At 39.6% G+C, this 26,877-nt stretch overlaps 3 protein-coding genes and 1 long non-coding RNA gene across 13 annotated transcripts in view; 3 read left to right on the plus strand and 1 right to left on the minus strand.

Moving 5' to 3' along the window:
* Positions 1 to 571: 571 nt before the first annotated feature.
* MRPL30 (mitochondrial ribosomal protein L30) overlaps positions 572 to 26,877 on the plus strand; it is a 34,713-nt gene continuing 8,407 nt past the window's right edge. The window contains exons 1-2 of one of the 3 annotated variants that reach the window (XM_088026563.1): positions 572 to 661; positions 11,649 to 11,732. In XM_088026563.1, coding sequence (XP_087882689.1) covers positions 641 to 661; positions 11,649 to 11,732 — 105 coding nt within the window. In that variant the 5' untranslated portion in view covers positions 572 to 640. Of the gene's footprint in view, positions 662 to 11,648; positions 11,733 to 24,083; positions 24,214 to 26,877 lie in introns of those variants that run through there. The other 2 variants (XM_028103875.2, XM_028103876.2) reach the window with 2 other exon arrangements.
* LIPT1 (lipoyltransferase 1) lies at positions 579 to 5,796 on the plus strand. Of its 3 annotated transcripts, none has more exons than XM_088026561.1 (3): positions 579 to 661; positions 4,281 to 4,371; positions 4,461 to 5,796. In XM_088026561.1, the coding sequence occupies exon 3, from the start codon at positions 4,637 to 4,639 to the stop codon at positions 5,756 to 5,758; it is 1,122 nt and encodes a 373-aa protein (XP_087882687.1). In that variant the 5' UTR covers positions 579 to 661; positions 4,281 to 4,371; positions 4,461 to 4,636; the 3' UTR covers positions 5,759 to 5,796. The 3 variants fall into 3 exon arrangements, with proteins under 3 accessions (XP_087882687.1, XP_087882686.1, XP_027959669.1); XM_088026560.1 differs by having other exon boundaries at positions 582 to 661; positions 4,268 to 4,371; XM_028103868.2 differs by lacking the exon at positions 4,281 to 4,371 and having other exon boundaries at positions 583 to 661.
* MITD1 (microtubule interacting and trafficking domain containing 1) lies at positions 4,391 to 24,064 on the minus strand. Of its 6 annotated transcripts, none has more exons than XR_015768972.1 (8): positions 23,838 to 24,064; positions 19,076 to 19,177; positions 16,904 to 17,040; positions 16,737 to 16,823; positions 15,897 to 16,012; positions 14,994 to 15,054; positions 13,614 to 13,799; positions 4,391 to 4,897 (listed from the first exon to the last, which is right to left on the minus strand). XR_015768972.1 is itself a non-coding variant. In XM_088026562.1 (7 exons), exons 1-7 carry the CDS (start codon positions 23,986 to 23,988, stop codon positions 13,698 to 13,700), a joined length of 756 nt encoding a protein of 251 aa, XP_087882688.1. In that variant the 5' UTR covers positions 23,989 to 24,063; the 3' UTR covers positions 7,851 to 13,697. The 6 variants fall into 6 exon arrangements, 2 of the variants coding, with proteins under 2 accessions (XP_087882688.1, XP_027959675.1); XR_015768971.1 differs by lacking the exon at positions 4,391 to 4,897 and adding an exon at positions 7,851 to 9,026; XR_015768970.1 differs by lacking the exon at positions 4,391 to 4,897 and adding an exon at positions 7,851 to 9,026 and having other exon boundaries at positions 9,316 to 13,799; positions 23,838 to 24,063.
* Positions 6,662 to 11,204, plus strand: LOC148163561 (uncharacterized). Its single transcript, XR_015768973.1, has 2 exons — positions 6,662 to 7,302; positions 10,797 to 11,204. It is a non-coding gene; the product is annotated as an uncharacterized LOC148163561 (long non-coding RNA).

Here is a 26,877-nt window from a genome sequence, read left to right on the forward strand (position 1 = left end):
CCTACCTTCGCCCCGGGTGACCGTTAGCTCTGCGCTGTCACGCGGGGACTTCCATCTGAACGGGGGGCGCTAGGACTTTCCACACTAGTATTGCAACGTGCCCTGCGTCCCCGCCTCGACTCTGGCTTGGCGCCGACTAGGCGGCTCCGAAGGCCGCTCGGGAACCCGGAGCGCAGGCCAGCGGCGAAGAGCGGGGCCGGAGGACGCCCCCGCCCCGGGCGCCCCCCCCCGCCCCACCGCCTAACCCCGGCGCGGCCCCGCCTCCTCTCGGCGTTTCCGGCTGGCCTCGCTAGCAGCCTGCAGGCCGTGGGGTCACACGCGTCCTTCTCCCGCACGGGCCCGCGCGCGGCCCTGGGCGCGACCGGAAGCAGCGTGGGCGAAGCTGGGAGCGGGGCTCGCGGGGCGCTGCGGCGGGCGGCCCTTTGCGGGGGACGGGGAACTGAGACCCTGAGGCCGGGCCCCGCGCGTGCACCGCCCCGGGCCGCCGCTGCCGGTGCTGTTTTACTCGGCACTTGGGAGGACCTAACTCCTCGGTTAGGTACGGCCTAGCCCCAACATAGGAGGGTAAAAAACTCAAACGTGTTGGTGCCAGCTCTGTGAGTTCCCACAGGGAGCCAAGAAGGCGAAATAAAACAAGCACATGACCATTGCGAGACTCTGGGTAAGTTACGTACTGTCAAAGATGGGGCAGAATAACTTAAAAAGGTGTTTAGAAGAAGCTGGGCCTACCTGGGAGGATAGATAGGATTGTTATTTTTTGCTTTCTTTTCGGTAGTGAAGAAGCATGTTTGGCAATGCAAAGTGGGAGCACAGTGTTCCCCTAGAACAGGGATTGTTCTCTTCAGATCGCATAAAATCAGTCATTGAAAGGTGAGAGTAGTCACATGCAGAGTTGATTTAAAGAAAGAGCATTTCGCCAGGCCTTCAAGGCTGGACCATATCCTGACAATTAAAGAAAGGCTATCATTCAGCCGGAGGTCTGATCTGTTACTGAAGGACTGAAAGAGAGATGCATCTGTCCCAGATGAATCCAAGCCTTCTCTAGGAAAGGGAGGGTATCCTGGCTTTAACAGGATCTTTGAGAAGGTGGTTTCGCCAAGGCTCATCCCATCAGACATTGAAGTCCCTATAACTCAGTCCTTTTGTTCAGGTTCTGTCTTCACCAGGCAAAGTTGTGATAAGTTGGCTTATCAGTAGTCCTACACAGAGTATTTTAACAGGCTGATCTGAACATCCAGTTGATAAACTTCAGTTCTCTTTGTAATGAATTGGCACTTGGGTTTTTTCCACCATCCTTTTGTTTCCTCATTCTTTGTGCTATTCTTTCTCATCCTTTAGGGCTCAGTTGAAATGTTACATCCTCACAGGAGCCTTTTTGTTTATGTATTCAGGTGTCTAGAACAGTTTCTAGCACATAGTACGTTCTCAGCCTAACTCACTGAGCTCTCTTGGTCTTTGCTCAAATGTCACCTTTTTAATGAAGCCTAGCCTGACAACCCTATTTAGAATCACAGTGTAGTTCCTCTCACACTTATATTTCCAATTCCCTCTTTCCCAGCTCTACTTTTTCATGTAGTCCTTATCATTCTTCTTATTTGGTTCACTGATAAATCAATCCAAAGTGCCTAGAATAATGCCTGTCATGTAGTGGATGCAAGATTTGTTGAATTAATACCTTTGCTGTATTTCATTCACAGTGCATACACAATGCATGGATGAATAGAGATATTTCTATTTTGTGCACTAATACATAAATTGGATCAATTCTGGAACCCTAACAAGTTGCATTTTTGACCAAAGCATCTTTCACTATTGTTAATTTATTAAAATAAATGGCACCTTAATGTGTCTTAGTTGGGGATCTTTGCACGCTTTCCTATTTAAGCTCCTGTTGGGAATACGTGTCACATGACAGGAATGGTATGAGAAGAATAGAGATGGGAAGGTAGGAACTCTATTATAGAGCATTTCAGTTTGCCAGGCATGCATGCTTTATGCATGTTAACTCATTTAATTTTCTCAACCATTTTGTGAGGTAGGAACATTTTATAAATGAGACAATTGAAGCAGCCAGAGGTTAAACTACTTGCCTTAGGTTATTGAGTTAGCAAGTGGCAGAGCCAGAATTAATAGTTAAGTTCTGTAAGTGACTCTAGTTAAAAATACTGTATTGCATATTTGAAAATTGCTAAGAAAGTAGATCTTAAAAATTCTCACCACATGGAAAAAATTTGTAACTGTGAGGTGTTGGATGTTAATTAAACTTACTGTGATAATCATTTTTCAGTATATACATACATCAAATCATTATGTTGTACACTTTAATACAATGTTATATGTCAGTTATATCTCAGGAAAATGAGGGGGAAAAACTGTAAGTTCTTAATCACTTTGCATCCTGCCACACTCTTCATATGCAGACAAGGAGGGATATATCACAAGGTCTTTGAGAATCTCCAAATCCACAGACATCAGGCAGCGTATCATGGTCCACCACCCCTGTTCCTTACTGTTTCTCTCTTGGATCACAGTGGAAGAGTTTCCTGTTTGCTTGTTCAAGGCTGCCTCCTTCCCTGCCTGAATTAGATCCCAGCACTACCCCTTTGTCAGAGACCTTCTCCCTTCACCAGTGTTGCCCTCCCTCCCTCCCTGACTCCCGGCAGAATCTGAACGTGCTCAGTTCTCTTGCATCAATGTCTGCTACCCTAGTCCAGGTCCTCATTGTCTCTAGCTTGGACAGTTGCATTAGTCTATTAACCGGTCTCCCTGCCCCTAGTCTATCTTTCCTTTAATCCATGCTGAACACTGTCTGCAGAGGCAGTTCTGTATGATGGCTAACTTAACGCTTGTCTGCTTAAAACACTTCAATAGATCCCAGCTGCTTTTAGAAAAACTCCAAATGTTTTAGAATTACATGAATCTGTCTCCTCCCCTTCTCTATTTCTTTACAATCTTTGCCTAGTAGGCACTCCATAAGTATTTGTCCAATGAAGGACTATATCAGAGTCAGTCACACAGAGCCAAGAACAGAGTTTAAACAAAGCAATTCAGTGGGGCTGCAGAAGCTTCCTAGGACAGCATAGCCATAGGTTTCAGTGGAGCTAGGAGACCAATAGTGTAACTTCATCCCTGAGGAGGGAGTCTCCAAAACAGGCCTTACTATTAGATGACTGTCTTTGTGTATGCCTGGAATATGCTACCCCCATCAATTTGGTAAAGACCATCTTATTTTGAGACTCAATTCAAGTATCCCTCTATTAAAGCCTCTCCTGACCTTTCTAGACAGAGAAAATATAAATTGGCTTAACTTTTCTGTAGTGTAATTTATCAAAATGTATCAAGGGTGATGAAAATATGAAGACTCTCTTATTTGTGCTTGTAGGACATTACTTAACTACAAAAGATTTTGGCCGAGTTTTGGACTTTAATAACCCATTTTATCCCAGTTCTTTAACCTAAAGAAAAATGAGCATCCTAAGAAACAGAATTGAAATAGAGTGGTTTCTTTACAAACATAACTAGTCAAAATACTTGATTACTTTGGCTAGTATTCATCCTGTTGCCATCAGCACTGCTAACAAAAATAACGTGTAAAGTGTCCAAACATAATGAAATTGTACATAGCCTTTCCGTATAACCCTGCTACTCTGCCCCTTCCCCTAACCTCAGGTTTAATTATTTAACCTAATTAAATATTGATCTAAATAAAAGAATTATACTGCTGGTAAATCAAATCTCAAAGTCAAATGGGAATTATTTTTTTAAGTATTTTAAGGACATAATTAAAGCTTTCCACAGAGATATTCATGAATACATTGTTGATAACACTAAAAAACTAGAAACCACCTAAAATTACAAACTAAGAGACTGACTTGGTAGTAAACTGTGGTATATCTGACAATGAAATATTATACATTAAAGCTGATGTAAAAATAGATTTAACATTGAATGAAATAACAGTATGGTTCCAATTTGGAGTGGGGGAGGGATGTGTGTGTTTACGCATGCACAGAAAAAAATGAGTACACACCAAAGTGTGAATTTTGGTTATCTCCAGGGGGTGGTATTATGGATTCTTTTATTTTGTTCTTTTTACTTATATGTATTTTCTCATTTTTTTAAATGAACATGTATTACCTGTGAATTCAAGATAATTTGCTTGGCTTTGAGATATATTAAATAATGAATTTACAGATTTATTGTTTGAAAAATCTGTGCCCTTACTCCGTTTCAACTGAAATTGAGGTTTGTCTTTATTTCCATTGAGTATTCTGTTACAGAGTTGCTAAAGACTAAGGATAAAGCTGGACAAGAAGCAACTGGATACTTGGAAAAGTTGACCTAAAATAACCAAGAATCAATAGCTAGAAAGTAAAATTTAATTTTCTTTTTCCCAATTAATTTGTCTTCCATTTTTATTTATTTATTATTTTTAAAGATTTTATTTATTTATTTGACAGAGAGAGAGAGAACAAGTAGGGGGAGCAGCAGAGGGAGAGGGAGAAGCAGACTCCCCACTCAGCAGGGAGCCCAATGCGGGACTCAATCCCAGGACCCTAGGATCATGACCTGAGCCGAAGGCAGACGCTTAACCGACTGAGCCACCCAGGCGCCCCAGTCTTCTATTTTTAAAAGCATGCTGATCCCATTTTCAATGAAGAATTGCTTCCAGTTACTTTGTAACCTCAAGGCCCCAGCAGCTGGCTTTAAGAACAGAGTAAAAAGTGGGCTCATTTTACAGTCAATTTCCAGTGATGTTTATCAAAATCTGGCTGTAGAAGACTGGATCCATGACCATATGAATCTAGAAGGCAAGCCGGTTCTTTTCTTGTGGAGAAATTCTCCCTCTATTGTAATAGGTAGGCATCAGAATCCTTGGCAGGAATGCAACCTGAATCTGATGAGAGAAGAAGGTATAAAACTGGCTCGGAGAAGAAGTGGAGGAGGAACAGTCTACCATGATATGGGTAATATCAATTTGACTTTTTTTACAACCAAAAAAAAGTATGATAGAATGCAGAACCTAAAATTAGTTGTGAGGGCTCTGAATGCTGTCCAACCCCAGCTGGATGTACAGACCACCAAAAGATGTGACCTTTTACTGGATGGACAATTTAAAATCTCAGGAACAGCTTCTAAGATTGGCCGGACTACTGCTTATCACCACTGCACTTTATTATGTAGTACCAATAGAACCTTCTTGTCGTCTTTGCTGAAGAGCCCTTACCAAGGAATCAGGAGCAATGCCACTGCTAGCATACCTTCCATAGTAAAAAATCTTCTGGAAAAAGATCCCACTTTGACCTGTGAAGTACTCATGAATGCTATTGCAACAGAGTATGCTGCTTATCATCAAATTGATAATCATATCAACCTAATAAACCCAACAGATGAGACACTGTTTCCTGGAATAAATAACAAAGCCAAGGAACTACAGACCTGGGAGTGGATATATGGCAAAACTCCAAAGTTTAGTATAAACACTTCCTTTAATGTATTATATGAACAGTCGCATTTGGAAATTAAAATATTCATAGGCATAAAGGGTGGAAGGATTGAAATCTGTAATATTGAAGCACCTGATCATTGGTTGCCACTGGAAATATGTGACAAATTAAATTCAAGTTTTATTGGCAGTAAGTTTTGCCCAAATGAAATTACTATGCTAACAAATATTTTACATAGAACATGTCCAGAAGATGATGAACTACACAGTAAATGGAATATTCTCTGTGAAAAAATTAAGGGAATAATGTGATTCCAAATAAATTTCTTAAGTTCTTATGAGATAATAAAATGTTCAAAGTACATTGTCTTTTTTTTTTTTTTTTTTTTTTTTTAGTAATCTCTACACCCAACATGGGGCTTGAACTCACAACCCTGAGATCAAGAGATCAAGTCATATGCTCTACCAACTGAGCCAGCCAGGCATCCTCATCATTTGTCTTTTTAAAAAAGACCTAGCCTCTTTCAGTAACTATTCCGCATTAGAAATTGTCACCTAGTCCATAGTTTCTTATGGCCTGTAGGATACTCTCTTCTATGATTTTTTTTTTTTTAATCTAGCACACATATATCTACTCCTTTCTCTGTTACCATCATGGGGGTGTATATGATATTCAACACTGTGATCTCTGAGTTAGTTCTTTTTCTTACCTCTAAGGAATATAACCCAGGCTTCTTGTCACCTCTGATACCTTCAACTCTAAAATTCTTCCTTTTAACTATACAGTTGACCCTTGAATAGTGGGTTTGAACTGGATGGTTTCAATTATATGAAGATGTTTTACAGTGCTATAAATGTGTTTTCTCTTACAATTTTTAAGTAACATTTTTTCTAGCTTTACTGTAAGAATATAGTATATAATGCATACAAAATATGTCTTGATGATTACTAGTGAAGCTTCTGGTCAACAGGCTACTAGTTAAGTTTTTGGGGAGTCAAAAGTTACATGTGGATTTTCAACTGTGCCATGGTCAGCACCTCTAACCCCCACATTATTTGTCAGCTGAACTTTCTTATCGACCATCCTCTCCTGTTAAATTAACCCATTACACTTTTCTAAGCCCTTAACCCTCCAAATCTCTTGCTTCATCTCCCTTCCTATCCATCCCTGAATTCTTTCAAGTATACTGTCTTATCTTACAGCATTCTCATTTGCTTTTCTCTCTTGACCTATAATGGTCACTGTTTTATTATTATTCCATCAGCTGATTTTTTACTCCTATCATACCCAGATGGCAGGCAATGCTGGAAGAAAATTCACATAATCATGCAGATTAACCCAATTTCATATTTATATTTATCCCCTATTTGTGTCAGATTCAGTTCCTCTCCATTGACTCCCTCATTCTTCAGAGGCCTTATTCATAAATGTTTCCACTTTTCTTAAACTCAGAACTCCACTTCTCTTGTCACAAACCTTGACTCATAATTTGACAGTGGAGGCCTTCATAAATGAGGTCCTGCAGCACCCTATTTCCTCTCAACATTTCTCATTCATTCTCAAATAACACCTTTTCCTTAGGGCTAGTTGTACCTGGATCTTTGTCCTTTCCAACCTGTTTGGGCCTTCTACTATTAAATACTTATCTTTTTTATCTTACATTTTCTCTCTCCACTTACTGGATCCTTACACATAGCGAATGAACATGTTCATGTCTCTTCTTTCCCCAGAACCCCTGCCTAAGGTTTTGTTGTGTCTCTACATCTCTTCATCGCCAGATTTCTTGAAGGAGTAACATCACTGCCAACCACTTCGTGTCTCTGCAGTTCATTCACATACTCCTCTGATTTCTACGGTATTTACTGTGTATTTTTTGAATGCCTACTATGTGCCAGGTACTTTGTAGTTGGATGTTCATGGTGAATGAAAGAGACTTACTGACCTCAGGAATTGACAGTTTAGTGTACTGGCTTTTGAATTCCTTAAAAACTTAGAGTAAAAAAATATATTTTATATTATATATTAGCACAGATATTATCTATACCTAACAAGTTTTACAATGCAACGTTTATCCTATACTATTTACTTATTTGACATTTTATATTTGATTTTATTTCATCTTTTAAAAATTATTCTAACACCCATTAATAGGTCAAGACCGGAGTTTAAGACACAGGAGCCTAATAGGAAATGTGGACAGTCAGTATATAATTATAAAGCAAGAAAAGCCTGGGTAGTTCTAACAGACAATAGTAGGGGCTGCCTCGCTAGAGCTGTCAGGGAGCGGACATTGGAGACTTGAAGAATGAGAAGAAAGCAGCCAAGCAAAGTGGAGTGGGGAGGAGAGTATTCCCAGTTTTGTCAGTTATTTATTGCCTCCTAACAAACCACTCCAAAACTTAGTGGCTTAAAACAACATTTATTTTATTCACAAATCTACAATTTGAGCTTTGATGGGGATAGCACATATGATCCAGTGGCATTGGCTAGGACAGCTTAAAGAGCTGAAATACCTGCTTCAAGATGGCTCACATGGCTAGCAAGTTGGTGCTGGCAGTTGGCTGGGAGCTCAGCTGGAGCTATGGGTTGAGGGCTTCAATTCCTTTCCACCTGGGCCTAATCAAGGCTGCCTGAACTTCCTCACAGCATGGTAGCTGTATTCCCAGAACAAGTGACTCCAGAAAGCCCAAGAGAAACTATTTCCTTTTATACCTTGTCTTGGAAGCAACTTATATAGTCACACGTGCATCCAAATCCAAGAGGAGAGAACATCAATAGCCACCTCTCTACGGGAGGAATGTCAAAGTCATAAAAATTACCCTTATTGCAACCATTTTTATACAGTACACTCTACCACCCAACAGCATACAGGAACCCCTAAAGCAAGTAAAAGCTAGGGTTGTTGATGGTGTCAAAGGAAGTATAAGCAAACTGAAGTGTGGGAACAAGGGGAGAATGGAGCAAGATGAGGACAGAGAGAAGAGACCAGATCATGTAGGGACAACAGCCCAAGGTAGGCCTAGATCTTATTTTAAGTGCAATGACACTGCAGTTGTTATATTCTGTCTGCTCTGTGGAGATTGGATTGGAGGGAGAGAAAACAGGAAGCAGAAAGCCATTTGGGAGACTACTGCAGGAATCCCAGCACAGGTAATACTGGCAGTAGCCATGAAAAGATGCTGACATTGTGTTAAGCCCTTGTCAAAAATTAAGGATGATTTCCATTTTCAGGACAAGGTTTAATTCTGATTCCTTTTAAAAAAGGGAAACAAAGCAGTATATATTATTTTGCTAGGGCTGCCATAATAAAATACCACAGATCAGGTGGCTTAAACAATAAAAATATATTTTCTCACAGTTCGGGAGGCCAGGAAGTCCATGATCAAAGTGCTGGTGGGTTTGGTGTCTCCTGGGGCCTCTCTTCTTGGCCTGCAGATAGCTGCCTTCTTGCTGTATGCTCACATGGTCTTTCTGTTATTGGACAGAGGACCAGTTCCAAACTCGCCGTTTGAAAGCCAATACTCAAGAGACAAGTGTTGGTGGGAAAGGAAAGGTTGCTTTATTGAGGAAGTTGGCAACCTGGAAAAATGGCAGATTAACGTCTCAAATACCCATCTTCCCTGTTCAGGGGAAACAGATTTTTAAAAGGGAAGGTGCAGGAAATGGTGAGGGGGCTATGTGCAGAAGTTGGTGCTTAGCAGTTAATCTGTCCTCAAAAAATCTTTCAGAATCCTCTGCTACCAATAATCAAGGCTCCTAGGTGGTCTCTCAGTAAAGGATGCCCCTGCAGCCCGACAAGCCACGTCCTGCCAAGGCAGTCCAGGCTCTTTCCCCTGTACCAGGAATGAAGGCTCCCAGAGTCTCTTACTGAGGATGCCATGGTCAGTGGAAGCTGTTTTGAGTGTGGTCAGGCCTTATCTTCTGGAAAGTCTTGTTCTTTGTTCCTCAAGGCTAGCAGTCTGCAGGATCTCAAGGGAAGTAGGTTAGTACTGCTACAAACTGGGATTTAGGTCCACAAGCAAGGAGTGAATAAGCTTGAAGCACATTAACCCTTAAGACCAATTCGGGTGCTGTTACATTTCCTCTGAGTATGCATACCTGTGTCAAATTTTCCACTTCTTATAAGGACACCAATTTTACTGGATTAGGGTCTTCTCTAAAGACATCATTTTAACTTTATAACTCTTTGAAGACCTTACCTCCAAATACAGTTAGATTCTGAGGTACTCGGGGTTAGGATTTTAACATGTGAATTTAGCTCTTATGAGCTCTTTTCTTTTCATGTAACTGAGTGGATCCACATCTCATCCCCTTTTTTATGAAGAAGGGGAGAGGCAGGGGGCACCTGGGTGGCTCAGTCATTGAGCGTCTGCCTTCGGCTCAGGTCATGATCCCAGGGTCCTGGGATCGAGACCCACATCAGGCTCCCTGCTCAGTCGGAAGCCAGCTCCTCCCTCTCCCACTGCTTGTGTTCCCTCTCTCACTGTCTCTCTCTGTCAAATAAATGAATAAAATCTTTAAAAAAAAGAGGGGGGGAAGAGGCAGGAGTGGACACATGGGGTTTTGCCTGCAACTGGTTCCCTCAGTGTGGGAGCGGAATAAGTGAAAGGGATTTTACTTTTCAAGTGGCTCCGGGGACAAACACAATTGGCAGTCTAACCATTTTTCATTTGAGTCAGGTTTCATAGGCAGGTCCTTCTGTTCTTTTCCAGCAATATTAAACAGCAAATAAACAATTTTGAAGAGATTTCTCATAGGCATATTTTTTATGCACTACATTTGCTGCAACGTGTGGAAGTTACTTTCCAAGAAAGGCATAAAAATCCTGATATGATGTGCTTTGGGGCAACAAAGCACTCATGATTTTCTGATACCATTTGTTTCTCAAGAGCGAGAATATCATCAGGTGAAAGGTGTTAAGGGCTTCAAGATTCAAAAGGGAAATTTAACAAGCATCACCTGGAAAGAAAAGGCATGTTTTGCAGCTACAGTCCACAGAATTTTCTGATTCTTTCCATATGAGGATAAAGGAGATGAAGAATCAAGAACAACTGCTAGATTTCTTATTTGAGCAATTGGATGGACGGGAGTAAACACAGGGAGTGGGGGAGTGTGTTTCCAAAGTTCAGCTGCAGCATCCTACATTTTGAAATGACTATGTGCTTCTGAAATGCCAGAGGAAATGCCAAATAGGCAGCTAAATATATGAAATCATAGCTCCAAGGAAAAGTTTTGGCTTAATTTATATATTTAGGAGTTGACAGCATATACATACTATTTTAAGTCATGAAAATGGGTAATTGGGAACTTTTATAATTCATTTTATAACTTTTATAATTCATCTTACAGCATAAAGTATTTAGCACCTGAGTCCCCTCACTCTTTGGGGGATTCTCCAACTTAAAAAAACCTTGCTGCGAGACAGAACCCACCTGTTGGAGAGGTCATCAAGAGGATGTGACTGCCAGTTGACCCTTAAACTGGATATGGGCAATCGAAGGCCCTTTACACCCTTCCCTGTCCTTAAATGTGTGTTCTGCCCACTGCTCCCACAGCAGGAGCCACTTCAAGGACTCAGCCTTGAGAGAGTACTTTGTTACTGAGACTATCTGGATTGTATATGTGACTTGAATCCCATCAAGGCCTCCAGGAACTCTTGAGATTCTGCAGGGATGTGCGGAGATTACTTATCTTGTAGCCACCCTAGACAAGCCTCATATGTAAGTTCCGTTGCTTATTAAACCCCATCTACCAAGTGGCCTGCCTCTTTCTTCAGTCCCTCCTTGCCCTGAGTGTACGGAGGCCAGTTTTGAATTTCACCTGGGGAACTCCAGAAATGGCAAACCAACAACACTCCTCTCTATGGAAACTGAAATTTTCACTGTACTCCTTTCCTAGTGTCTCTTGAATCTAGGGTGAGGGCACATGACTTAGGCTCTGTCAATCAGATATACTTGCTTCAGACCCTGAATGGATCATGATGAAGTGAACCTGGGATGGTGAAAACCCTTCTCTGGCAGTTGTACCAGGGTCTGAATTTCTGGGGTAGCAAGGTGCTAAGAGTGGCAGTATAGTGCCCAATAATTTAAGTGACAGAAGTGGTAATAAGGCTACTGAGTTCAGGCCTTGCCTTGGGGTCAGCAGTGGTATCATCTGATTGGTTCTGTGTTGTGAATCTAGATATGGCTTTTTTCATTGCAGAACTTCCAAGGCCAAGTCTGTACCTCTTGTGGTGATGGTATGAACTACCCACTATCTTTACAATCTCTTTTTTGCTTACATCAGGTAAGAGCAGTTTCTGTCGCTTTTCACTAAGAAATTACTGGTATAATCACTTGGGGGAGAGTGTACATTAAAAAAAACAAAAAGAGGTTACTACTTAGTATCTAATTTAGGAGAATGCCAATACTTAAAAGACAGGGTGGAGGAGAAGGAAAGTATGTTTCACGGAATTTGAGAGCTTTAAGAAGGGAGTGGCGAGGGGCGCCTGGGTGGCTCAGTCGTTAAACGTCTGCCTTCAGCTCAGGTCATGATCCCAGGGTCCTGGGATCGAGCCCTGCATCAGGCTCCCTGCTCCATGGGAAGCCTGCTTCTCCCTCTCCCACTCCCCCTGCTTGTGTTCCTGCTCTCACTGTGTCTCTCTCTGTCAAATAAATAAACAAAATCTTTAAGAAAAAAAGAAGAAGGGAGTGGCCAACTGGGTCAGTTACTCCTGAAAGATCAAGTAATATAAAGGGATATGGTAATAATGGAAGTCATTGTTGACCTTGACAAGAGCGATTTCAGTGGAGTGACTGGGTAGCCTGGTTGAAGTGAGCTGAAGTATTAATGGGTGGTAAGGAAATGGGAAAAAATTGTATAGAGAACTTCAAGAACAAAGAAATAGGGTGGGTGGTATCTGGCTGGGAATGTCTGTACTGGCAGAAACAATGCAGCAGAGAGGGAGAGATCGCTAAAAGGACAAAGTCCTTGGTGAGGCTAACAGAGGCAAGATTGAGTTCACTTCCTAAAAATTTGGCTATCTTCCTTATATATTAGTACTATTAACCCTTTCTCTATATGCTATAAATTTGATGTCATGTTAACTTTTTATGGTTCTCTCTACTCAAGTTTTCAATATTTACAGGATCAAATCTTTTGCCTTTTCCTTTCCTTGATAATTCCTGGGTTTTGTGTTATACTGAGTACACTTAGTGGAGCTTTAAAAAAATTTTTTTTTCATTTAATTAGCTCTTTAACAGAATAACCTCTATGTGGGATAGAGATCTAATGTTTTTTCCAAACATTTATTGAATAGTCTACCCTTTCCCCACTAATATGAACCATATCTTTGTTGTGCATTAAGGACCCATACACACATTTACTTTCTCTCTCAGGTGTTTCCAGGCTCCTTATTCTACCCCACTGATTTGTCCATTCTTATGCCCATACATTAAAAATATATATAGTAACTTTATGTCTTTATAGCTGGTCAAGCAAGTCTCCTAGTGTTAATCTCTTTGTCATTTAATTTATAAATTAACTTAGGGAGAGATGACATCTTATGTAAGCCTTCCCATTCAAGAATATAATTTGTCTTCCTAGTTTTCTTTTACATTTTTCCACAAAGTTTATAGTTTTCTCATACAGTTCTTGCACATTTCTTGATGTATTTATTTATTTTTTTTTTTAAAGATTTTATTTATTTATTTGACAGAGAGAGACACAGCGAGAGAGGGGACACAAGCGGGGAGTGGGAGAGGGAGAAGCAGGCCCCCCGCAGAGCAGGGAGCCCGATGCGGGGCTCAATCCCAGGACCCTGGGATCATGACCTGAGCCGAAGGCAGACGCTTAACGACTGAGCCACCCAGGCGCCCCTCTTGATGTATTTAATAAGTAAATTGCATATGGTAGTCTTCTGATGTTCTAATTGGATCTGGGATAGATTTCAAATACCTAGAATAATAGATAGCATTATTGCTTTATCCACTATTATAAATAATGGATGGACGCTCTTCCTTAAATATCAGTATTTCTTAGGCAGGATTCCTATGTTGGTTGGATAAAAGTTAATTTCATAGGGTTGTGAAATGCTGAATCTCTATAGTGATAGATTCACATGCTCTAGAAGAAATCAGAGTGGTTACTTTTAACATGAAAAGAAGGAGGTCTAATACATGTTCTCACCTGAATGAAAAGCCACTCTGCTTCCACATGCTGATAGGTACCTGGCAAAATAATCTACGATACTTTGCAGAAAGTAACTTCTGATTAGGTCCAACACTTGCTTTCCTGAGACCCTGAATTTCCATATAATAAAGCTTGGCAAACTGGCTTGAGTCTTTTCAGGTTCAGCATTATCAGCACCTGAACCTGAAAACATTAAAGAAAAACATTAGGAACTTTTCTGGAATCCTTTCTTGGTCTTTTATGCCAACTCAGTCAGGTGACTGCTGGCTCCCGGAGGTAAAACATAAACCTGGTGTCCAAGTCACCCAAGGACCACTCTACCCGACCTTATTCCTGTGGCTTCTACCGGCTTTGGTCCTCCATACTATTTAATCTTAAATGTAATCTTCAGTCTTCTCCAGATGAGATGTTTAGATGTGTATTCCTCAACACGAGTACTTCTGTTTCCCTCCATAGACTGGCTTAGCTTATTCTTTAAGCTTCTGGACTGCCCATTACTTCTACCTTTATCCCCAATCCCAACCTATCTCCACAGAACCTAGTCTTCATCCCCAACCTGTCAACTGGCGTCTGGATGGATGAGCTTACCCAGAACAGTTGATCCTAAGCTGCAAAGCTTTACAAATGTGCCAGCCAAGGTTGAAGTAGCTGCAAAATGCCTCTGCATAACTAAGCAGGTTGATCTGCCTTCATGGAGTTAGGTAATATTGGATAAAATAATGTTGGTGAATTTCTACCAGGGACACTTAATTGTAATAAAATTAATTTTTTTTTCCTGGTTATTAGGCCCCCAAGCCCATCTGTCTCTTAGAAGAGTACTCTAATCCATGCTTTTTCCTCCTGCACGCTAAATTCCCAGGGGCAAGATTAACATCCAATTCATCTTCATAATAGGCGCTCATTGTTTATTAATTCATTCTCCAACAGTCAAATAAGAGACAAGCTGGTAAAATGTTTAAATTAACCTTATGACTGGAAACACTGTAAATCTACTGAATAATGTATTTATAAAAATATTTAGGGTTGGTTACATAACTAAAAAATGGATCCATAAATTAGTAGAAATGTAAAAATTTATTGTTAAATTTGTAATTATAGGAATGATCTATCCAAAGTAACAAAATCAATATTCACTTAAAATAGAAATATATAATGCAAATTAAGCTACTACCCATCATATTTTTTTTGTGTGCTTATTATGAAAAATGTCCACTGTTGTTTCATGACATGGTCTTAAATCAAAATCACAATATCCAAGGGAAAAACGACTCTAAGAAAAGAAGAAAAGAGTTTTTTTAATTAAAAAAAACCCAAAGCCATGTTGTTAAAATGATACAAAAAGAGTGTAATATACTCACTCATAAGACTATATCCTACCTGTGGTTTCTTAAAATAATCAAGTCCTCTTCCAATCTTAATCATCCATCCATTGTTAAACCTGTTGAAATAGTTTACAGTATTATACTCCAGACATTTAACTCAGACAGTTATCAAAGGTGTAGTGTAGCAGGCATCAGCAACATTTACCCCTAACATAGAAAACCACTTTCTGCAGTGGCATGAGTTGAACCAAACCAGGCGTTACTCATGGGCTATGTCTACAATGAAATAAAAACGTCCAAAGGAACCATTAGTTGATTTGATTAGCTGGTAACAAGTTTGATAATTCAATTAATCTTACTCTAGAATTTCAGATTTCTGACAAAACTTTCCTGTTCTAAGTATATTCAGGCAGACTATGGTGTGCTGCAGGGGTTCCCCTACCTAGAGATGGGGGACATAAGCAAGAAGAGCTCTGGATTCCAACAGCAGTTACTCTAAACATATGAAAGCCACTGTGTTAAACAGAAGAACACACTACTAAAATACCTGCATATACTGTTTCCTTATAGACATTGTAGCATACTGTCACACCTATGAGATTATTTAATAAACTGTAAAAAGTAAATACTAAGATCAGAATATTAACTATTATCATCAGAAAAGAAAATTATCCCAATACCATAACACTGTATGTATACTTGAATAGAAAAGTACTTCCTCTTCTCACATGAAATAGAACACGTAAACTTGATTCCATTAGGAAATATGAAACTCAAGACATAATAAGCCAGATTTTTTTTCTCAAAAGTGAAAAGATACTAAAATTGAGCTTTACTTAAAATTTTAATAAATTGAATATTTACATGTAATTATATAAAACTAATTAAAAACTTATTAAAAGAAATAAAAATAAGTATTTTCAACTGCATAAAAATTAAAATATTGCTATACACTAACCTAATTTCTCGGTCATGTACTGAAGAAGAATATTCTAATTCCAATAACACACCGTAATTCTGGAGTGACTCTTTTATTTCTTGCAGGCCACTACTTTGCTGCTGTTTCCCACTACCCTGTTAATAGGAAGAATGCAATTTTCTGTTCAATTATTATCATTTTAAATTATCATTAAGTTGTGCAGTGTATATCATGGATGAATTAAAACGGGAAAGATTCTATACTAGTTTCAAAGTCTATTATCTCAGAGAAGCAACCAGAGTATGAAATAGTATAATAGCACTTGTTTTTATCAAAATAATTGTTTTTTTCTAATGTGTACATAACACAATTCTGTCCCATCTCCTAAAATGTATTTTAGTAATGCTGTTTAGTTATTCAGATTTTTAGTTACTCAGCTTTCTTTTCAAGTTAATCCTAGAAATCTGGTTTATTTAGAAGCATTCCTATTTAAGTCAAAATCAAGATGGAGATGCTCACTATCATTCTATGATCCACCAGAAGGCCAATACAATAAATCAAGAAAAAGAGATATAATCATTGGTAAAGAGAGACAAAATTGTCAACAGTGCAGACATGTGATCATCTCCTGGAACATCCAAGAGACTAAACTGACAAAACTACTTGAATCAGAGAGTTGAGCAAAGTGGCCAAATGCAAGGTACAACAAAATCAGAAAAAAAACAACAACATTTTTTGGAAGATATTTTAGGCCTATTGTTAGATAATTCCCAAAGAAATAGTTCTAGCTGAAGCGGTGTCCACGTTTTCCTTGCTCAAACTACATCTCATAACTGAATAAAGTTAATGAAGAAAGAGTAAATGCTTCCAGATACTTACTACATCCAGAGAGGTGAGAAGATGAATAGTTTTTACTTTACATGGTTTCTTAATAAGCATCTCACAAAATCGAAGAAAGTTATATAGCTGAAAGACATCAGGATAGGTTATTATTAACTCATACATTTCAAATAACATTTCATCATATTTTTGTACATTTCACCTACCTGATGATTCTGTCTAATATAAGGATCTTGTATCCAAACTTCTGTAACTGTTTCATTAAGGTATTTTTGAAAAAGTGACTCATAACTGAAACCTGTTGCATTCTCTTCTATTTTAATCTGCTTGTGATATTTTCCATCTACAAAACACAAGTTTCAATAATAAAACCAGTGACCATTTATTTTCTTCTTACACATATTTACATACAGTGATTAATCAGGATCAGATACAATTTTTTTTTTTTTTTTGACAGAGAGAGACACAGTGAGAGAGAGAACACAAGCAGGGGGAGTGGGAGAGGGAGAAGCAGGCCTCCTGCTGAGCAGAGAGCCCGACGCGGGGCTCAATCCCAGAACCCTGGGATCACGACCCAAGCCGAAGGCAGACGCCTAACAACTGAGCCACCCAGGTGCCCCAAGAGTTAAATTTTTTTTTAACTCCTCCACTCAGCAAACATTTCTGAATACCTACTACATATATATGAGACACAATGGAAGATGCTACAAATACAGAGATAAATAAGGCAAACAATTCCCTAAGTCATTTCTACCTTCATGGAGGCAACGTAGGAAAGTCCAGAGATTTCTTGGAACAGGTTCTTGAGTCGAATCCTATAGACCAGGCAGTTTATTCAAGAGAAGCCTATATGTAAAATGATAGCTGACATTCTGTCACCATAAGTAGAACCATAAGCTAGAACTCAGGGGCTACTTTGTCCTTCTCTTCAGATTTAAGCCTTTTTATGTCCTCAATTTAATAGCTAAAGTATTAAACATATAAATGCAGTATTATATGGAATTTAGAAGAACTTATAGAGTATTTTAAGCAGAAATTTATGCTTCTTAACAACCCAAGCCAAAGACTAGGATGCCACAGGATCCGAAAAATAGTTACATTGTTTTGTTAATTCCAAATGAATAATTATTGAATTTATTATCAAAGACCTTTAAGATTTTTTTAAAATCTGACCCCTAATGGTAGTTTCTAACTTATATGATGGTTGCATATTTAAAGTTTGTTTAAAAACCAGTAGTTTGGATTCCGTTCCTAATGTTTCCACAAATATAATGTTAGTAACTATGCATCAGTTTTCAAGGAAAGTTGGCACCATAGGTTAATTTAACCCAATGTATTCAAACCACAATGCTGATGGTACTATATTTCACCCATGTTCTAAAAGGAAATTTCATTATACATTTCAGTTTAGGGTGAAGGAAACACTATTTTTCCACCCCACAGAGGAGCTCCGGGAGAGAGGTACCCAGGGTATGGGCTCATACAGAATACTAGGAAGAGGTGGGTGAGGGCTGCACTGTTGTTTTTTTTTTATTTTAATAAAGTTTTGAAAGATTTTATTTATTTACTTATTTATTTAGAGAGCAGGGGGCAAGGAGGGGCAGAGGGAGAGAGAGAATCTTAAGCAGACTCTGTGCTGCCTGTCCACAGAGCCCAACACAGGGCTCAATCTCACGACCCTGAGATCAAGACCTGAGCTGAAACCAAGAGTAAGACACTTAATCGACTGCAAAACCCAGGCGCCCCTGGAGGCACTGGTTTTTTGAGGGCAACAGTAACTTTGGCTAAAAAAAAGCGGAGTGTGCCAGACAAAGGTGGCGATGACCATTTATAGACATATATTTGTAATCTGCATGCTCATGAGTAGAGAACTAATAATAAGTAGGGAAGGATACCTACAGCCTCTCCAGTCATGGAACTGCAACATTGAAATGTTCTGATTCACAACAAAATCCTAAAGAAGTCCCAGAAGCTTATTTAGCTACTTCAACATTTTAGTCATTTTACAAAGGGAAATACAAATAAAATACAGGATTTACATTCTCTATTTCTGTGTAGTATTATTTCAACTGCCATCCATACATAAGCTTCATGGGGATCTGTGAATTCCTTAAAACAGCATGCAGAGTTCTGCAGTACGTATAGCTCTCATCAGATTCTCAACAGGGTATGTGAAAACCACCTCCCCCCCAGGATCCTCCCAAAAAAGCTAAGGACAGCTTATGTATAGGGAAGTGGAAATGCAAAGTAAACCTGGAGGCTCCCAGGGATAGACGGTCCAGACAACAAAGAGTTCCAAAAGGCAGAGCCAGAAACACTGCAGGAAATGGGCTTTGTCACAACAGCTTATAGACACATTCTATAATCAGCCTCTTTACCTTCTTTTTCTTGATCCAAGTATTTCTTCACTATTTCTGCTCTATCCATGTAGCCAGTAATTTGTTTTCTGAGATGACATTTCTTTGTATCATCTTTGGTACCTACAAATTTAAAAAAATACATTCTCAAATTTCCAAATAGTTTTTCTACTTAGTACAGGCATAATTTCCAGTTTCTCAAGTCTTCCACAAATTTCCTATCCTTAAGCATGGTTTGCAAGACCTTCATTTTTACACTAAGTCTCTGAAACAGCTTTATTTAGGAGTGGAGATTCTGATACTGTGTCTCACTGGCGGGGACACCAAATTTGGTGAGGTGACAAAGGTGGCTTATTACATGTCAAATGTGAGTCTAAGAACTATTTTGTCCTAATCAACAAGTCTGAAATCTTAGCATAATCAAAACATAGCAAACAATACCTATCTTTCTTCCACAAAACCAGCTTCTCTTCCAGATTTCCCCATTATAGTTCATTTTCCCAGACACCCCAAAAATGTAAGGTATTTTTTAAATAACATTATCAATAAAATTTTACCCCAAGCCCCACCCCCCAAAACCCAATCAGTCACCAAATCACTTCTGGTTTCTTCATTCCTTCCTTTTGATATTGCTTATATTTTCCATAATAATTTCATTTTTAAACTCCCAGTTTTAAAAATATTTTAATTTTGTATTTATATAAAAATTGCAATACAATGGTGCAGTACCCTTTCACCCAGACTCCCCTAATTTAACATACCATGTAAGTATAGTACAATTATCAGAGTTAGGAAATTAACACTGATACACTATTAACTCATCCACAAACCTTACTTGTATTCCACCAATTTTCCCTCTAAAGAAAGTCTGTTTTCTGGTTCGGGATCCTACACAGCATTTACTTGTCATGTCTTCTTGGTCTCCTCCAATCTGTAATAGGTCCTTGGCCTCTCTCTACCTTTTATGATTTTGACATTTGGGGAAAACCGTGTTGTTATTTTGTAGGATGTCTCTCATTTGGGGCTGTTGGTGTTTTCTCATGATTAGATTGAGGTTATGCCTTTTTGGCAAGAAAATCATGAAAGCATGCCCTTCTTAGTGGGTACATGATGTCAATATGTGTTATTATTGGCAATGTTAACTTTGATCACATGGTCATTGAAGAGACTACTCCGCTGTAAAATCACTATTTTGTCCTTTGTAATTGGTAAGTATCTTGTGGGAAGATACCTTGTTTCTCATCACTCTGACCCACTAATTTTAGCATCCATTGATGGTCCTCGCCTGCAACAATTATCACTATAGTGTCTGTCAAACAGATTTTCTATTTCCATCATTCCTATTTATAAATTTGGAATGCTACTGTAAGGAAGAGCTGTCCCTTCTCCTCCATCTGTTTATTTATGCAATGATTGATTTATATCAATATGGACTCAATGGACTCATGCATATTTATTTTAGTCTGTGGGTTGTAATCCAATACTATTGGTTTTTTAAAGTTTGTATTTAAATTCCAGTTAGTTAACATACATTGTAATATTAGTTTCAGATTATAATATAGTAATTCAACACTTCCATATATCACCCAGTGTTCATCACAAGTGCACTCCTTAATCCCCATCCCTCTAGCAACCTCCCTTTTGGTAACCATCAGTTTGTTCTCTATAGTTACGAATCTGTTTCTTGGTTTGCCTCCCTCTTCTTTTTTTTTTTTCTCTCTGCTGGTTTGTATCTTAAATTCCACATATGAGTGAAATCATATGGTTATTTGTCTTTCTCTGAGTTACTTCGCTTAGCATAATATACTGTAGCTCCATCCATGTCATTGCAAATGACAACACTATTATTTTCTTGTTCTAATTTTATCAGCTTTGGCTGATAAAAAAAGGAGCTGAGAGCTCCTTTGTGTTGGCCCCTGCCCATTCAACATGACCCATCATATTTTGAGCACTTCCTTGCTTTCTGGTGCAAAATGTTTTAAACTCATCTTGTGTTTTCCATGCCCCAGCCCTGGAATCAACCATTTTTCCAAGAAGCCCTGATTCCTTTGTTGGAGAATGGTATGAAGAAATCCAATTCTGGGTGCTGAGTGTACTCGTTGCCACTAAGGAAGTCCTGTCACTACTTCTAGACCCTTTTAGTCAACGTGGCTAGAACGTATATGTATGGTTAATAACACACACGTACATCTGCATTTATTTCTGTGTCTATCCATCTGCATATATATTAAAAACCACAAGTTCATGATCATAACTGTGACCCCACAGGGTTCATTCTAGCCCTCTTCCTCTCCTTATGTGTAACTTCTTTTATTAACCACAATATATGTTCTGGCTTGTTCAAGCCTAGTATAGACACAATTGTTCTCTTTCATTCAAGTGGGAGGAAAGACAACAATAAAAGTAAATTGGTAAAATACGTATGTTAGATTGTGATAAGTGCTATTAAATAAAATAAAACAAGGAAGAAGGATAAGGGAGTCCTAGGATGGGGTTGTAATTTTATACAGAAGGTCAGGGAAGGCCTCACAAAGAAGGTAATATTTTTTTGGGGGGGGTTGTTTGTTTTAAAGATTTTATTTATTTGACAGAGAGAGAGAAAGAAAGAGAGAAAACAAGCAGGGGGAGCTACAGAAGGAGAGGGAGAAGCAGGCTCCCCACTGAACAGGGAGCCGGATGTGGGGCTCGATCCCAGGACCCTGAGGTCATGACCTGAGCTGAAGGCAGATGCCCAACTGAGCCACCCAGGCCCCCCCTTTTTAAAAGATTTTATTTACTTGACACAGAGAAAGAGCAGAGAAGGTAATATTTGTATAACAAAAGGAAAGAGAGGGAATATGCTATACAAATATTTGGGAGAAGAACATATTCCTAATAGAGACAATCCCTACATGCAACTTTAATTACATCACTCTTTTGTAAAAACTTTAAATGGTTTCTCCCTGTCTATGGAATGAGTTAAAATCTGGCGGTCAAGGCCATCCACACTGTGTTCCAAGCCTCAGTCTACCTTTAAACTTTACTTCTCACTCTTCCTCTACAGACACATGCTGGGACCAAACTGAACCACTTATTTGGTAAACTAGCACAGACAGAATTTAAACACTTAGCTGAATTTCATTTCTGAAATTCTACTTCTCCAAAGCCCCTGTCAAAAGCCACTTCCACCTTTCCTCCCCCAAATGACCTTTAATTGTTTAAGTCCTCATTGTACTTGTCTATACCCTCTCCTGGCACTTCTTCCCAATATAGAGTTATTTGCATTTCTATCTTCATATGTAAGATTACATCACTGTCTCTATAACCTCTGTAGAATCAGCGGAGCAAACTGGAGCAAAACTGATTCTCCTGATTCAGATTCCCAGAGTGCCAGAACTTGAGCAGTGCTCCCCTGACCAACACTGTACACTGTCTCTTTTTGGCAGTCAGTATACCAGAGTCTTTAAAGCCTTGGGTTCCAATTGTTACTCTAATAATTGTGGTGGAACTGAAAAGCTTAATGTTATGCTGCAAATGAGGATAACATCACCTCCTACTTCATAGGGCGATTGTAGGGATGAAACAAGATTATGATTTTGATGTACTCTGCACAGTGCGAGCACTCAGCACTCGTAAATGTAACTATTCTTATCATCATCATCATCATCAAATGGGCTTTCCCAAGGCAGTTTTATAGTTTTTTTTAAGATTTTATTTTATTTGAGAGAGAGAGTGGGCACACACGAGTGGGGGGAGGGGCAGAGGGAGACGGAGAAGCAGACTCCCTGCTGAGCGTGGAGCCCAATGCGTGGCTCTATCCCAGAACCCCAAGATCACGACCTGAGTTGAAGTCAGTCGCTTAACCGACTGAGCCATCCAGGCGCCCCTGTAGTTTTACAGTTCTGACAAAAGCACCCATCCTTGAAGAGCGCCCTCTGCTGTCTTTTCAAAGCTTCTGTAACACTTAGGCTAAAAGGCACACAGGGGAGATCGTAGGCCAGAAGAGAAGCTCCAGAGGGTGGGGAGCAGGGGCTAGTCTTAAATCAGTTTAATACCTAATTACTGGGTGTCTGCTATGGGCCAGGGATTGTACTAGTTGTTAATGGTTATTTGGGTACTTCTCAACATTGAATAACTACATGACAGATAAAGTCTCGCTGCCTCACCCACTATGCATTTCTCACACTGAATTTCAGCACACACGTTTCTTAGAATTTTTTTTTACCGCTACCTGATTTTATTTTTGTTTACTTCTAACCAAAATATCTAAACAGAAAAGTAATAATAGTGTACTGAACACCCTTATTACCCATCACATAGATTTAAGAATTGTTAGCATTTTGCCACATTTGCTCCAACTTTTTTTTCCTTAAAATTAAATTCAGACATCATGACAAATTCTTCCCAAGACACTTCAGTCTACATCTCTAAAAATCAAAGACAGTTTTCGACAAAACCATACTGAACAAAATCAGTAATTTGGGTGTTACCCAATCCATATTCAAACTTCCCAAACTGATCCAAAAATGTCTTTTACATTTCGTTCAAAACTAGTCCTATCAAGGTTTATATACTAATTTTATTCTGTCTCTTAAAAACCTAGAGTATTGCCCCTCTTTTCTAATGACATCAATCTATTAAAGATATAAAAGAAACCAGTCCACTTGTTCTGTAGAATATCCACCTTCCGTATTTGACTGCTTCCTAGTGGTGCACAAGAAGGACTTTAAACTTTCACTCCGCCCCAGACACAGCGGGATCCAGTTCCTTTCCTCTAGTCCTGTCTCCACCGCTCCCTGCTCACCTCTCAGAACCTGCATGAGCAGGTCTATCCCCTCCTGGTAACACACCAGAGCCTGCTGGTACCGGGACTCCGAGTCTAGTTCCACCGCCCGCTTTAACACCGTGAATGCAGCCACGCTCTGACCATCCAGCTCCTTCCCGGACTTCGCCATAGTTCCGAAACTCCCCTGCGCCCCAAGCTCAACCAGAACTGAGCCAGCAGGCCGCGCTTCCGGGGGCGATCACGTGACATCAGTGCGCCTGCGCTCTCTTTATGGCCCGTGAATGGGCGGGACATGGCCGGAACTAAAGTGCGCGGTGTCGCAGTTGGTGCACGCTGTGACTGCTGGGCTTGAATGTAGCGCTTGGTGATCTTTCCTTTTTTCTTCTTTCATTTGGTAAGTTCAGTTTGAACAACTTTTAGCAGTAGGTGGTGAGAGGGGAATGGCGGAAAGTATTGCATTTTTGCCAGGAGTACGTATCTGGGAACGCTATGGAGATGGCTGTTGGTTTTCCTATTAGATTCTGAGTTTGCAGGTCGCAGTAACCTAAATGGGCCTGCGCCCGTGTACTGTCCCATGGGCTCGCGAACAGCCAGTGGTCGACCGGAGCCTGTGTCCCAGTTCCTGATCCCCGCGGCTTCTTGAGCCCGACTCTTGGAGCCCAAGGGCCGAGCCGCCTAGGCAGGATAGCTTAGTGAGGAAGGGAATTCGGGTTTGTTTTAGCAGTTTCTGTGCTTCTGTTTTATTACTAATTTCGGTTTCCCACTGGGGATCAGTGTAACTTGAATTTTTTTGTTAGTAAAGATAAAAGCTTACCTAATTGCATTTTAGAAGGCAAAACTTTCCAGCGTTGGTAGTTAAAATATTTACCATTTTACCAAAAGCTGTAATTTCGCAAGCATGTTTTTGATTGCCACCTATCCACAGCTGCCTGTTCTGCGTCTTTTTGCCAAGGGGCGCGGATGAGGATGGGGACTGCCTATTACTTGATAGGCATTAGGAATTAAAAGAAGAGACATTTATTGCCTTCAGAGATCTCGGTTTATTGAAAGGGAAATTCTGTGTTGTGCATTTTCGGTAGTGTTTCCCCTCCTTTTGTCATTAAATGGATGTCTAAAACTATTCAGACATTAACTGGGAGCCACTTACTTCAAAGCCCAAGAGTTGTGTGCCTTATTATTAACAATAATCTTTACTTTTTTTTAAAACATAACTTTTGACTGTCACACCTTCTGAAGTCTGTAAATTAAACTTAATTCAACAAAAACTGATTGAGTGCCTAGTACATGACAGCTTCTGCTTTAGGTATATGCTTGGGATACATCTGTGAAGAGACAGGGCAGGCCAAAAACAAAACAAAATTTAAAAATCATTGTCCTTGCGGAATTAACATGTTACTGGGTGAAGACAAACAACAAACCTAGTAAACTGTGTTAGAAGATAAGTGCTATGGAAAGAAAATCAAGTGAAGTAAGTCTGACAGTTTGGGGGTGGGTCAAAATGTTGAATAATGGAATTTGGATAGGCCCTACTGAGAAAAGATTTGAGCCAAGAATTGAAGGAAGTGAGAGAATTAACTATGTGAATATCAGGAGCATTACAGGAGAAAGAACAGCCTTCCAAAGGAGTATGGCTTCCTGGCAACTTGTAGGACCTGTAAGGGGGCCAGTGTGTGTATTGATTAAGAGTGGTTGGAGATGAAGTCCTAGAGGTGGGGGTTAAGGACTGGCTGTTGCTCCAATGCATTAAAGCTTTTTAGGTATTTAATAAATCAACTTTTTATTTTAGAATAATTTTAGGTTTATAGAAAAGTTGTGAAGATAGTACAGAGTTCCTGTATACCCCACACCTGATTTCCCCTTTCATTAACATTTTGCATTAGTATGGTACATATATTGTAATTGATGAATCAATACTGATACATCATTAACCAAAGTTCATACTTCATTTGGATTTCTTAGTGTTTACTAGATGTCCTTTTACTGTTCCAGAATCCCATTTGGTCGTCATGGCTCCTTAGGTTCCTCTTGAGTATGGCAGTATCTCACTTTCCTTGTTTTTGGTGACCTTGACAGTTTTAAGGCACTCAGGTATTTGAAGAGGTACTGATCAGGTATTTTCCACAATGTCCTTCAAATGGAGTTTGATGTTTTTCTCTCAGCATGGTGTTAGGGGTTTTTGGGAGGAAGACCACAGACATGAAGTGCCATTCTCATTCCATCATATTAAGCATGCATGCTATCAACTTGACTTTATCACAGTTGATATTTACCATGATCACCTGGCTGACATAGTGTTTGTGAGGTTTCTCTAGTACAATGTTATTTTTCACCCTTTCTATACTGTACTCTGGGAGCAAGTTGTTAAGCATAGCCCATACTTATGAGTGGTTTTGCTCCACCTTTTTGAGAGGGAAGTATCTGCATAAGTTATTTGGAATTCTTCTATAAAAGACATTTGTTTCTTCTCTCCCATTAATTTACTTCTTCATTTATTTATATGAATATGGAATCATGGTTATTTTATGGTTTGGATTATAAGCCAGTACTTTTTTACTTTGTAGCTCATATTGGTCCAGCTTTTGCCATTGGGAGCTCTTCACTTGGTTCCTATGTCCCTTTAACATACTCTCATCATTTTGATTTTTTGAGTAGTTCATTTCTAGTGCTACAAGATGCTCCAGGCTCATCTTTATATATTCCCTGAGGTAGCCCTCCAATCAGCCATTTCTCCATGGAACCCTGGTTTCTTTTATTAGAGAATGCTAAGATCAGGGTGCTGGGTGTGCTCATTGCTACGGGGATTCCATTGCTTTTTAGCCGTCTTAGCTAACAGAGCTAACCCACGTATTCATACATGTCTGTGATTATTTCTATATCCATCACTGTCTATATTTAGCTAAACATGAGTTCGAACTCTAATCCTGTGCCATTGGATCACATGGATTTATTCTGGCTTTCTCCTCTTGTTTATATGTTACTTCTCACTCCAACAGTGAGAAACCTGGCTCATTGGAAGGTTTTGAGAAGAGGAGTTGATTGACATGATCTGATTTAGGAT

This window comes from Eumetopias jubatus, unplaced genomic scaffold (genome assembly GCF_037043125.1).
Source record: "Eumetopias jubatus isolate StellerSeaLion01/CBP00866 unplaced genomic scaffold, mEumJub1_p1.0 scaffold_9, whole genome shotgun sequence".
NCBI classification, from domain to species: domain Eukaryota; kingdom Metazoa; phylum Chordata; class Mammalia; order Carnivora; family Otariidae; genus Eumetopias; species Eumetopias jubatus.

Excerpts from the sequence above, each read along its gene's own strand:
- LIPT1 (XM_088026561.1), top strand. The coding sequence starts at position 4,637 with ATGCTGATCCCATTTTCAATGAAGAATTGCTTCCAGTTACTTTGTAAC.
- MITD1 (XM_088026562.1), bottom strand. The coding sequence starts at position 23,988 with ATGGCGAAGTCCGGGAAGGAGCTGGATGGTCAGAGCGTGGCTGCATTC. Across the intron at positions 17,041-19,075 it reads CTTGGATCAAGAAAAAGAAG|ATGGAAAATATCACAAGCAG; the intron begins GTAAAGAGGCTG and ends TGTGTTTTGTAG. Across the intron at positions 15,055-15,896 it reads GTACATGACCGAGAAATTAG|GTTTAACAATGGATGGATGA; the intron begins GTTAGTGTATAG and ends CTATTTCAACAG.